Below are 13,615 nucleotides of genomic sequence, written 5' to 3'. Positions count from 1 at the left end.
CTCAATGTCTTTCTTGTCATGTGGGGCTCAGGACCAAGCACAGGATCGAGGTGTGGCCTCATCAGTGCTGAGCACAGGGGGACAATGATCCTGCTGGCCACACTATTGCTGATACAGGCCAGGATGCTCACTGGCCTTCTTGGCCAGCTGGCACACACTGGCTCACATTCAGATGCTGTCAACCAGGACCCCCAGGGCCTTTTCTGCTGGGCAGTTTTCCAGCTACTCTGCCCCCAGCCTGTAGCACTGCATGGGCTTGTTGTGACCCAAACTCAGGACCTAGAAGCTGGTCTTTTTGAATCTCATACCCTTTGCCTTGGTCCATCAATCCAGCTGGTCAAGCTTTCCCTATGTAGAGCCTTTCTGCCTTCCATCAGTTTGACACTCCTGCCCAGCTTAGTGTTGTCTGAAAACTGGCTGCAGGTGCACTAAATCACTTCATCCAGACCATTGATAAAGATGTTAAACAGGACTGATGCCAATCCTGAGCCCTGGGGAGCCTCACTTGTTACCGGCTACCAGGTGGATGTAGCTCCATTCACCCCCACACTCTCTCCGTGGCCATCCAGCCAGGATTTTACATAGCAAGCAGTATGTTTGTCCAAGCCATGAGCAGCCAGTTTCTCCAGGAGAGTGCTGAGTTTCAGCCTTTTGAGTTTCAGCAGAAGCTGAATACCCGACTCTCCACATTTTCTGAGTTTTGGGCACTTAAAATGCTCTCCAGACTTGTGGGTTTATGATGGAACCTTTCTTCCATGCAAGGTGTGGGGATTTGCCTGCTTAGCTTTATTTCTACAGTATTTGGGATTAAGTCAAGAATATCAGCTGTTCTCTTCTCTTCTCTTCTCTTCTCTTCTCTTCTCTTCTCTTCTCTTCTCTTCTCTTCTCTTCTCTTCTCTTCTCTTCTCTTCTCTTCTCTTCTCTTCTCTTCTCTTCTCTCTCTTTGTTGTGAAATAACCATCATTTACAGTTTTCTGAAATTAGGTTTCTGCTCTGCAGTCAGTTATGACATTTACTCAGTCTGTAATGGAGCGACAGCAGTATCATGCTTTGCTGATTCATATATTTTCTCCAGCATTTCAAACTCACAGCCATTACCCTGTTTTTTGGTCAAAACTGTAAGCCAAATGCTAATTTTTCATAGTCAGACATGAAATTTTAAAACCTTAAGAATTCTGTGCCACATTTCATGCAGATAACTGTCAAGTTTTTTTAGATATATAGGATGTGGTCTTTCCAAGGGAAGATCTTTTCTGAGATTATTCACATTTCATTTTGGTTGTTATTTATGGCTTCTTCACTGGATTTATGAACATGATTTGGAGAACTCTACATTTATTTGGGACTTTAGTGAGTGGGAAAAGTGTCTTTAAATGTCAAATGTTTGGTTAAAATGAAACTTTCACTGTAGGGAAGTAACATTTGCAAATAAGGAATTGCACATGGGAAGGCTTTTGTATTCTTGGGGGTATGTCTGAAAGCAAGGACTTGAAATGGTTTCTTACATCCTGAGGGATGTAAAGCATTGTCAGATGCAGCTGCATCTACTTGTTAGCTGTTCAGGAAATCTTGCAGCCTAGACACTCTTCGGTTCCTGGTAGAGAATGAAAAAATAATTCTAATGTCTCAAACTTCTGCAGGATGGGAAAATGCATTCTACAGCTACTAGACTATGCAGAGCTATTTCCATTGCCCCTATTTAAATATCCTGGGATAAGCTTCTCTTTTTCATCTCTCATTTCACAACAGGAAAAAAAGTATAATTACATGGTGACATGACTTGAAGAGCTTTGGGAAGTTTTACATAAAGTGACATTGCCCAAGGTATTGCAGAATTACATTTGCCCAGAGGGAGGGAGTATGGGAATAGGCATCAGTAAATCTGTTCAAAAGATAATCAGATGTTTTTTCTTGATTTAAAGATACACCTGTATATAACTTCCTTATCTTTAGTGTGGAGTGAAAGAGAAGAAAGCCAAAGAGTAAGACGTAATAGGTAAATATATAAAAGGAATGAAAGATAAGCAGAGCAGAGAATACAAATGGAAAAATCCCCTTCTCTATTCTTGTGATAGTATTTTCCCACGTAAAAAAAATGATATGAGTAAATGGAGCCTTTAAATATATGCATATGTAGGGAAGATTAGTTTATTCTTGGAGCTAGCATCGTGTTTCTTCTCATGATATTTTTGACAAATCCAGTAATCTTTCATATGCAGGCTGTGTCTGTTCAGTATAGTGTAAGGAATTAGTGGGATTTCTTCATATTATTGCAACAACCGTTCTGCACTTATATCACAAAACCCAATGTTACATTTTTGTGAATTGCCTTTTATGACTGAGGCTGGGACTGCTCACATATGGATCACTGTCACTGAGCTGAGTTAGTGCTGTGCCTTGCCAGTGACAGTGCTGTCCCCCACACCTCTCCAGTCCAGCCTGATGGCAGCAGAGCCCCCCTTTCCAAGCAAAGGCAATGCTCATGGCCTCATCCAAGTCCCCAGCTGGCCTCTGTCCCAGTACAAAATGATTGCACAGCGAAGCAAAACATGCCATGTGTGGTGTAATGCCAGTGGGTAGTCAGGTGCCAGATATTTTTGCACAAGTTTATCAAATGTACTATCAGCCTTTATCTGAAATAATCCTTAAGACTAGTGTTTCTCCAGAAAAACAAGCAAACAAACAAGCAAACGCAGGCTTAAGCCGGGAATAGCAAGAATATGTAAGACTAGAACTAGTGTGTGATGGCAGAAGTTGCTTGATGTCTGTTGGGAACTTGCAGAACCATAATTTCACTGATATAATTTGTACTTGTTGATGTAAGGCAACTTTTCCATCTCTTGATTCTTTCTCTATCACCCCATGTCCCTCCCAGGGATCAAGCGCTCTCCTTTTCTACACATTCGGTTGGGAACTTTCCTCCCAGGAGCAGATTGTAGGCAAACTTGGATTCCTGATTAAATTTTAGCAGATTTTAATGCTTCACTGTGGTATTTTCCATCGGACTGATTTGTATAATGGTGTTCAATCTATCTATTTGGCACTCATAAAAAAATTAAATTCAAATATCTTCAGATGAATTTTGGCAAAAGGAACAAAGTACTCAGGAACTCTGGCAAACATGGCCAGAAGTGAGATTCAGGCCTTGGGAACAGCACCCTCTCATCTACTTTTGCTTTCTTTTACCTTAGGGCAGCTTCATATTTGTTAGGATCAAATTTCCTAATATCTCTGTCAAAATCAGCCTGAACTTGAATTATAAAAAGCTCATATATATGCTTCACCAAACCGTTTTTCAATGCAGCCTTATTTCCCATTGTCTGAGAGAAAGGCAATTCTGAAATGTCAAGACAAATTCCCAAATTAAAAGTCCTCTTTAGTTTTCTCCATTCTCATCCTCCTCTTTCTTGGGGAAGAGATGGCAACATCCAGCTTTTTTGCTGTGTATGATCAATGATCTTGATGCAGAAGGTCTGCATAGGATTTCCTGGAGGAAGAGGTTCTTCATGGACAGAGTGAAGGCAGCATAAATCAGTTTGGAAAATTACCATCTGTATAATTTTTGAAAACTCCAACTATCGATTTTCTCCATGCAGCCCTTCTGCCAAGTCCAGCAGCAACACAGAGTTCCAAGGCTAACGTTACTGAGCATCCTATTAGACAAATAAAGCAAAAGCACTCAGGCTCCAGTGGAAAGATGTATGAAAATGCATCTTCCCTTGGCTCTTGTAACCAGGCAGGACTTCTTCACTTGCAAACACACCAGTCATATGCTCTGAAAAACAGGGCACTGAAAATACATGTGCAAGTGGAGAGGAAATATCTTTTTTATTACTTTGGCAATAGCTGTAGCTTACTTTTCTAGCAATCTGTGGATCAGTGCCTTGACTTACCCCACCAAACCATGGTTGATTCGCATCTGTAAGTGGCAGTGCCAATGTCCTCACTGGGGTCCTTTTTTGGCTTTGAGGACAATATCACCATGCAGAGATTTATGATTCAGGTGTATTAAATTGCTTGGAGCTGAATCTCTTTCACCTGAAAACCTGGAGGTGGGGGGAAGGTGAAGAGAGGGGAAAGGGGAACAAAGCACTTGAAAATGACCTCATCTTGACCAAAAAAATCCTTTTTCCTGTGTCTTATTTGAAAGTCTAACACTTCCTTCTGCTTCCCCTTCCACACCCTGCTTTCCACACATTCTTCTCCCTTTATCTGCATTTATGCTGTCTTTCCAAGAATGACTAGAAGAAATGCAGATAGGTGTGTCATGCAAATGAAATTTTTAGCGTAGCTTTCCACTCCCCTTCCCACTCTTAGAGAGATGTCTTTCCACAGGTCTTGTGTTTTTTGAGTGCCAAAAACTCTTGCTCTGAACAGCTGCCTTATTTAGAGTATTGCTATTTTTCTTTAGTAAAAAATATTTCTTTCAGGACTGTAATGCTGGCATCATAACTTTCATCCTACTATTGCACCACTTCATCTTACATATTTTCTAATATGTGGGGGCTTTTTCAGCTATAGTTAGGTCTTACTGTGGATACTCATGCTCCAAACTTGTGATATTGGACTCTAACAATTCCTTTTGCTCTCTAATACCCCCCAAGACTCCACAGTGTGTTCATTATTTGAAAAAACAAGAGGAAAATGAGTTGTTCTGCTTGTTTGTAGTATGACTTCTGCATGTATTAAATGAGATATCTAGGAACAAGTCCTGTAATGGATTTTGGGAGCTTGTATCTCAGCCTTCTGTGAAGGGCTTGTCATCTTGCCTGCAAATGTTATCACTTCATCCCTGTAAGCAAGCTGGCATGCTTATCAAAAAGCTAAACAAATGTTATAAATTTAGAGCAGCCTTAAGTTTGGTTTGTTTTTTTTTTAAGTTGTTTTCACTGGCAATTAAAAAAAAAATCATTAGTCTGGCTGAGCAGATGTTTGCTACTAACTCTGAAGAAATGTCACTTGTTCTTGTGTTGACAATGTCAGGAAGGGATGAGTAAACATGTTATCTCCTTAGCTGGCTGAGCGCTCTGCTTCTCTAGTTGGTGTATCTGCCAGCTCCTCTCCTTTTGTGTCATTTGCTGCCTTGCTGCACTTCGGCCATTTGTCCAAGCATCCTGGCCTTGGCTGGAGTTACAGCACTGGTTGGCAGCCCAGGGAGCCCAGACAAATTGCTGCTGCTGTGTGGGAGCTGTGCTGTGTTGTGGAAATGTCCACTTCATGGGGCACGGGCTGAGTGTGCATTCCCCTGAAATACAGGGATGAAACTTCTGTGAGTCTCCAGAATTGATAAGTGTGAGTTGTTGTTTGTTGTTTCACTGGCATGCAGCATTTCAGGCTCTGTGTGTGTCTTGTGCGTTGGTTAAACAAGAAACTTATGTGTGCCAGGGGTTTTGCTGTGGTTTTGTGAGCAGTTGTTACCAGTCCTATTCCCTGTCCGTGGCTGCGTGGGAGCCTTATTAAATTTGGTCTTCCCCTGGCTGCTGAAGTTCTTAGAGCCATCCAACTGCTGCTATTCCATTAATAGCACCTTGAGATACCTATGAGTTTGTAGGGCAAGGGACATATTTCCATGGTTTGGTTTCTCCTGCTGTTCTGGTTCTTCAACACCTTTCTCTTCCCATGAGTGACTCCAGGGCCAGCCTCTCCGATACCTCCATTTCCTCATGATTCTTAACAAAAGCTTGGAGGCTTGTCTCCTCTCTGATGCAGAACTCCAGCTGTGTTTGGAAACAGATGCTGTCCCTGGACAGATAAGTCTGTCTTTCACAATGCATCCAGCCATCTGAGGTGTGTTGGAGCTGTTGGCGGTGTGCCTGTGGACCTGCATGTGTGCATGGCAGTTGTTCATCAGCACTGAGCCCCATGGCCCCAGCTGCTGAAACCAGCAGGATGCCTTCTCACAGAAGGACTCGTCGGGCTGGTTGCCACCTACCTGGTTTCCAGCCTTAAAGGACTTCAATCTTGATTGCATATTGATGTTCATTAGGAAAGTGATTGGAAGCAGAAAAGATTTTGGTGTGCAAATTTGGGAAGACAATTTGCATTTGAAAAAATCCTGTGCGCAGGCTTAGGACAGGCTTGAGGCACACGCAGTTTGTCTGGCTTATCTGTCAGGATTTGAGTACCTAAATTGTCTTCTGTTAGGATAGTCCTAGAATGACATTTGAATCCAGACCCTGTTGGCCTGGTTTCTGCCAAACCAGAATTTTATGGAGATGTTTCTGTAAGGCACACACAAAAGGCTGTTGCTAAAAGCTGCATGGGCTCCCCAGCAGTTTACTGATTGCCTCTCAGAGCGGAAAATGAATTCTTTTTCTACATCTGCTTAATGGCTATAATCTCAACATGGCCACGGTATAAATCTGAGAAAAATAGTCAGAATATTTTGCAACAGGAAAAACTACTCAATAATTCTGTGGTACATTGAGATATATGATTTCTTTAATCCATCTAGAAGAACTTGATTGTGCCTTGTCCTGTGGTGTTAGATGAGGACTGGAAATTACAGTTTGCCTTCTTTTCTCACTCAGTGTTGCTATACAGGAATCACTCCAAACTTGTATCTTGTTATTCAGTCATGAAACTAAATATTTATTGTTAGTCCTTTTCTTTTTATTTTTTTTTCCATCTGTGCTTCTGCCAGTTACCTTCAGGCCTAATATTTGCATGTAAATTATTCAGTTATAGGAGGAATGAAAAAAGCCAAAAAACTGTTGAGATTTGTCTGTAGGGATGTCTCCAGCACAAATAGCACCAAAGTTCCTGCACTGTGTGGCCAGCTCAGGAGGTGCAGGCAGGTCCCAGCATAGCACCTCACAGGAGGACACTGACCAACTTTTTGGGTGCCTTCAGCTGTGCTCAGGTCTTGCCTGATAAATACAGGTGACTGATTCAGACATTCTAAATTCTACCCTTGGCCTTCAATGTCTTAAAAGAAAGGTTAATGAGGAAATTAATAGAAAGAAATTTTATTTCAATGTCCACATGACCCATAATGTGCCACAAGGCAGATGCTGGATTAGTAAGGTAGGAGATGGAACTTTGTAAAAATTTGATGCAATTTGCTTTAAATAAACTTCTAATACTTTTTTCTTCTTTTTTTTCCCTTGGCCTCAAGCACCATGTACTGTCAAGGTTTCAGAATACCAAAGCAAGCTACTCTCAAGTGAAGCTCTTCTTCTGAGGCTTGCATTGTCTGTGTTCACATGGTGTATTTTTGAAAAACGAGAGAAAGGTTGCTGCTTTTGTTTTGATTTGGCTACTTCAATGACTCTCATCCCTGCTCCAGAGCTGAGATTTTGCCGGCAGGAACTGCTCGTTGATATGGAATTTGTCATTGATAAGGGTCTGCAGACTGTCTTATTTCTGTGTGGTTTTGGCAGTTGCAGGGGCACCCTGACAGCCCTGTTTTAGAGTCCCTTGAAAATTAGTATTTTTTAAAATTACAGAATTGCCTTCCTTTTTTGTAGTATTGAATTTGTGTGAGGATGTCTATGTACATGCAATTTAATTCTGATTAAGGACAAGTATATTTAAAAGCAACATAATTCTTTTTAAATAGCCTCATATCAGGACATAATAAATCTGCCTTATTTTCCTGTTTTAGGGTAATCCACTTGCAAAGTAAACAGGCTTATGTTGTCCAAATAGGTTGGAATGCAGGCAGAACCTGCAGCTTGAGAGAAGCTTCTCTCAGCCACTGGTGTGATAAAGGAGCACCCAAGGACTGCAGGCTGGTTCCTTTGAAGACCAAGGGAAATTAACAGCTCCTGCTTGGTCAGGGGATTTCATTAGCACAGGGCTGTACTGTTCTCATGTCCCACAGAGATATCACTGGCATTATTCCTCTGAACTTGAGATCAGTATCTACCTCCTTACCAGGAGCAGAGGGAGCGAGAGAACTGGGTTGGTTTAAAGGAGATGCAAGGAGTGCCAGAGGGAACCACTCTGGGCATTGCAAAGCTGGTGGGTCCCCACTGCCTCCTGCCTGGGGGGCTGTGAGGCTCCAGCTGCACTCAGCTCAACCTCTCACACAAAATAAACCAGTATCTGCTGAAAACCAGGCTGAGCACAGGTCTGCTTTCATGCTGAGTTTTCATCATGGAAGTGATGTTTCAACACTGAAAGTTGGGTGTACTGCAAATTCCACATGAGGTTGGAGTTCTAGAGGGAACAGGGCTCTAATAAACTGCCTTTCACTGGAGTTGCCCCTGGATACACACGGAACCTATATTTGATCTTGACTACTTTTGTTGACATAAATGCTAATTATGTCTCATTTAAATGGAGATTCATTTTACACTAAGGCATCTGACTTGATGGAAACTGTACATATTTTTAAAATTAATAACAATTAAGAATTAATTGAGGAGTTTCTTTTCCTCCTACCCCACTTGCCTCCCCGATGTATTTCAGTTTTTCTGTTTGCATTTCCCATTTTGACTGAAGTGAGTGCATAGATTGAGTTGTGCCATGCAGTGTTGTGTCTATACAAAACCATGTTGTGTGGAAGGTGTATCTCTTGGAAATAAAACAGATAATGACCACTTATCTGTGTGTCTGCAGCCCTCATTTCTCCCTCCCAGTCTGCTTTCTTAGGTCCTTGGGGCTAGCTGCTACAAGCAGGTCTGTTTTAAACTTCTCTGTAATATAGGATTGCACAGAATGCATATTTACAGTGGAGTCTTTAAGTGGCCACTAGGACCAAAAAATTGTCCTTTTCTTTGCAGTCACTATGGACAGGATAGGACTGGACATCTTCTTCCATCTGCTAAATCGGGTCCTCTGCTAAGAACCACTTTATCACAGTGATACCTGTTACTGCTTTCCTCTTCTGACTACCCATTTTCACTTCATGTCATTGCCCCTTCCCCAGTCCTGACTTCTTTTTCTCTTTTTCTTTCATTAATTTTCTTCTAAGTGAATTTCACATTAAAATGTCACTTCTTATTCAATAGGTGGTGCAGTAATGGAAATGAGTGACAGCACCTGTATGCAGCATGTGAAATCCAAATGTCAGGTAGCAATGTGGTGAGAGGCCAGGAAGCAAAGGAGGCATGGGGAGGCAGAAGAGGAAGAGAAGGTACTCTGTAGCCCCACATTTCTCCTCACAGAGAAAAGCAAGGCACAATTCTTCCCAAGAGTATTTCTGGGTTTCACATTCTCTGAACACCAGAGAAAGAAAACACAGTTCTTATCTTATTTGCTGTGCCTGTGTTTGTGCAAATGTGGAATGCAGCATGGAGATTGTTTACCCAAAGGGAAGGTGATTTGTTTCCTTGGCCTATCAGGGCAAGCTGTGTGTGTGTGTGTCAGGACTGTCGGGAGATAGTCATGAGATTCACGGTGTGCAGAGTGAGTGCACACTCAGATTCAGTTTAGACGTAATGTAACATAGTGTTATATAATATAGAATAATATAATATAATAAAGTAATTAATTATATTAATTATTAATGATAAGATGGAGTCAGCTGCATCATTTCTCTTCCCTTGTCGGGGTTCCCTGCAAACCCTATAGTACTCAGGCCCAAAAGAGTGCATTTTCTCTTTACTAGATTTGGACCTGTAGGCATTTTCTTCAGAGTTTATGATTATAAATATTTTTGGTGGAAATTGCAGGGCTTTCTATAGCTAAACTGAAGCACCTTAAGAAGGCTCCTGGGAAGTCTTATTTAGCTTGAATTATATATGTCAGGACACCTATGTGCATACATATCACTGTAATTGGAGTTAACCTTCAAAGAAATGCAACCAATTTCTGTTCTTCATGGATGGGAAGAATCAAGTTGTTACCTGAAGAGAAGAGAAATTCATGTTGAATCATGATGGAAAGAACTATGTATTTCAGAAAAGGTGAAATGTGGATCCTTTTTGAAGTTGCTGTGAAGTAGGGAGCTTGTATCAGTGCTAGTCCTGTGTTTCATAGCTATGTAAAATATGAGTTGGTACTGTACAACAAAGCAATCCCCTAAAAACCTGGAAATCAAAATAGAAAGTCCTTTGATAGATGAAACTTGGCATCTTTTTAACATTTTTTATCTATAGTATTGCCTACAGACACCACAGTAAAATGAAGTATTCAATACTACTTTTCCTGTGCAAATACCTCACGGCTTTGACTCCAAAGCAAATTAGAAATTCACCTTGGTCACCCAAGGACCACATGGTGCTTCACATGAAACATTCTTCACCCCCCAAAAAAATTTGTAGTTGATATTAGACCTAATTCAGGCCTTTCCCAAGGAGTTGAATGAAAATGCCTTTGCTCTTCTTTGGCTGCAGGACTCCCTCCATGGTGGGGGGATGTGCTGTGCAGCCTGCACCCAGTGTGAGAGCTCATAGCTGGGATGGCAGCTGCTCTGTAAGGGCCATCCCAGATGCTTCTTGGCTCACTTGGCAGGCTAAGGGCTCCTGGGGAGGCAGGAGACACAAGATGTGTCTAAGCCACCCCTCTAGCAGAGGGAGTTTGGGAGCATTCCCTGCCTGCCAGGCTGTGTGTGGGTCCAGGAGCACTTGGAGTGGAGGCAGAGTGAGGCTGACAGTGGGCATCGGGGATGCTGGCTTCTGTGGGACAGGGCTGGTATAGGTAGGAAAAGGAGATGGGGGCTTTCATGCAAGAAAATTCCTTCCTCCTTTCTTTGGAGCTCAGGGCCTTGTGATTTCAGAAGGGAAAGTGCTCAGTTATGCAGCGATATTGGGTCAGCTGGTGTACTTTTGACAGCTCACCTTTGACTGAGATCTTTCCTCCATGTTACTGACAGAGGCTGGTCTTGTCATTCAAGAAATTTCCAGGGAATCATGCTGCCAATTGAATTTTTTCCCTGTACACGTTGAGTAAGCCACCCCCGAGCTGACGTAACTGCCGCCACCTTGCTCAGTAACAAAATTATGGTGGAAATTGTAAAGGTCAGATGACTGCAGGATGATGAAATGCATGCAAATAGAAATGAGAAAATTTCTGAAGTGGTTGTTTGCTTTTCATGTCGTCAACCTCAGTCTTTTGTGAACTGTTAACACTGGAAAATTATAGCGCAGTAAATAATGCGCTAAAAATTCCAAAGTTTTTATTTCCATACAGAGTTTGTTCCTGAGATTGTTTACTGGCCTGGCTTGAGCAGTCTGTTAAGTGTACACTCTTAAAAATACATCTGAACTTCTTGATTGTGTTACTGTTGTGAACTAACCTTGTGTTATTTCTTTTTTCTCATATAGTTTTCCCTACACAAAATGGAAAGGTTGCTATAGTGACTGGAGGCACTAAAGGAATTGGTTACCAAACTGCGAAGCATTTGGCAAGACTTGGCATGCATGTGATAATAGGTAAAGTCATTATTTTCTTAATATACTTTTTGTTTTATAAAGTCTTTTTTTTTTCCTTTTGAGGTGTATTTTCTTTCTGGCATCAGGAGAATGTAGGAGAATATTTTGATAGTGTTTAGCACAACTAAAGATTGATTTGTGTTTTGCTTTGCAAGATCTTAAAAAAATAGTGGATGCAATTTTTTCTGTTGGAAGAGTTGTACTACCTTAGATAAGAAGTGAACAATAAAAAACCTTAAAAAATTAGTATTACAAAAGTATTTATTTTATTTAGCTCCTTGTTACTGGGGATAGATCATGCATCAGCGTTGGGGTGTATGTGTTCATTAAGAAGAAAACAAATTAAAGAGTTGAAGGAGTATTACAGTGTTTAGTGGGGGATGATCTGTGTTATAAGGACAGAGGAAGCCCTTATCCATGTAAAAATTGCACATTTACTTCTCAGTTTGTCACTGTAAGAGACCTCTGTAGGCAAGACAAGAAAATAAATACCTGGAGATTCAATCATGTCAGTCTGAGACGGATTGGGCAATTCACCTTCTGGAGGTGCCTGTTCCTCTCCATTGATAATAAAGAGTTGATAAGGTGGCTGAGTTAGAGTGGGACATTTGAAGTTAGGTTTTTGAGTTCTTTATGAACTCAAAAACTGTCCTTTGTGCACCGTTTCTTATTTCTACTGCAAACACTATTTAGGAGACTTCCTATTTTTTGAAGCTTTCTCTATAACATATATATATTTATACACTAATATGTCCACTAAGTCAGAATGTAGTGTAATGAATACTCATATGTTTAAAATGCTACATTTCTCACTTCATCTTTCCTTAACTAGATTTTTAGCTAAACCTCTGTAACTTTTATTCCATAGAGTCACTGAAGATTGCTGTTTCACTGTATACTATCAAGCTGGCAATGCCATTTTGTTCAACTTTTATACAGAATTTGCTCTCTCTAAGGTCCTGTACACATATCAATCGCACTCTAAACAATGGACAAGAGCACAGTAGCCATGTACTTTTAGTGTAGTGCAATCAGTAACATAATGGAGTTGTCCTGGAATCATACAGGTATAATGTGGAGCACCACTTATTCATACATGTTTTAATAGATGTGTCAAACCCAAGCGTCTGCAAAGTGCAAGTAGATGCTTCTTTATGTAGCTAAATGCCAGGTGTTACTAATGTAGCTAGATGTAGCTAATGATGTCAGCATTAATATTTCACTAAAATTGCTTTTCATCTTTAAGGTGGACTGCAAAAATGTACTCTGGGAAAACAAAAAGGGTAATTTTCTTCTCTTTGCATAGGGTCACAAAAGCATAGAACATTCTTTTTTTTCAAGATTTATTTTGTATCACTTAAAGTTTAGGGTATTCCATATAAAAAATTCAATGTGAGAGTTTTGGGAATGGGAAGATGAGATTTAGGTGCAGAATCTCTAAATAAGCTGATTTTTTTTCAACTCACAGTCACTCTGTCATAAATCTCATTCACTCACCTTCACACCCATGTCTCAGAAGCACCAAGATGTGTGAGCTCCTGAGATCTTGTGAGCATCACCTGAGTATGGGAAAGGTCGTGCCAGCTGACAGTCCTTAGCCTGTCCCTGTGGTTCTTCTTGACCAGAAGTGACAGGCTATTTTATGGTCAGATCTGCCACAGAAGTTGTGCAGTCTCCTTCTCTGGAGGTATTACAATTCATCTGGATGTGCCCTGTGTTACTTGTTCTGCGTGAAACTGCCTTAGCAGGGGGATTGGACAGAGCTCCCTTCCAACCACTACTCTTCAGTGATCTTTTATATTGCTCAGCAGCTCTCAGTTCATTTTTCCTGGTCTGCAATATTTAGGCTCTGTCTATAGCCTATTTTTAGGCTGGGCTAACAGGAAAAATACTGATATGGATAATAAGCTATAACCTGGAGATGTTATTCTCCTGATGGCAGAGTGCATGGTCGTCTGCTGCCAGTCTTCTGTGCTGTGGTCTTGACATGCACAGCACAGGAACAGTGTTCTCTAAACATGTCTTTTGTTTGTCAATAAAGGGTATTCCTTTAACACTTTGCTCCTTCTCTTGGTGCCTAAAAACACACGCACTTCCATTGACTCCACAATTGTATCAATACGAATCCCTACAAATGTGAATTAATGAAATTAATTATAGGAAGCATTTGATGAGTAAGTCCTCCAGCTGATTCATTTCTTCCGAGCAGACTCTGACCTAAACATTGAGCCCTATGAGTCACAGCCATCTTCTTTGCCTGTGAAACTCTTCAGACCAAAGCAACCCTGTCAGAA

General features: G+C 41.1%; 1 protein-coding gene across 2 annotated transcripts in view; it reads left to right on the top strand.

Annotated features, from left to right (window-relative positions):
- Window positions 1–13,615, top strand: part of DHRSX (dehydrogenase/reductase X-linked) — a 161,062-nt gene that overhangs the window by 26,386 nt on the left and 121,061 nt on the right. For both annotated transcript variants that reach the window (XM_030971022.1, XM_030971014.1), the window contains one exon: window positions 11,214–11,321. In XM_030971022.1, the coding sequence (XP_030826882.1) occupies window positions 11,214–11,321 (108 nt within the window). The remainder of the gene's footprint in view (window positions 1–11,213; window positions 11,322–13,615) is intronic.

Source organism: Camarhynchus parvulus, chromosome 1 (assembly GCF_901933205.1).
Source record: "Camarhynchus parvulus chromosome 1, STF_HiC, whole genome shotgun sequence".
Classification (NCBI taxonomy): Eukaryota; Metazoa; Chordata; class Aves; order Passeriformes; family Thraupidae; genus Camarhynchus; species Camarhynchus parvulus.
This window is presented reverse-complemented; position numbering and strand designations above follow the sequence as displayed.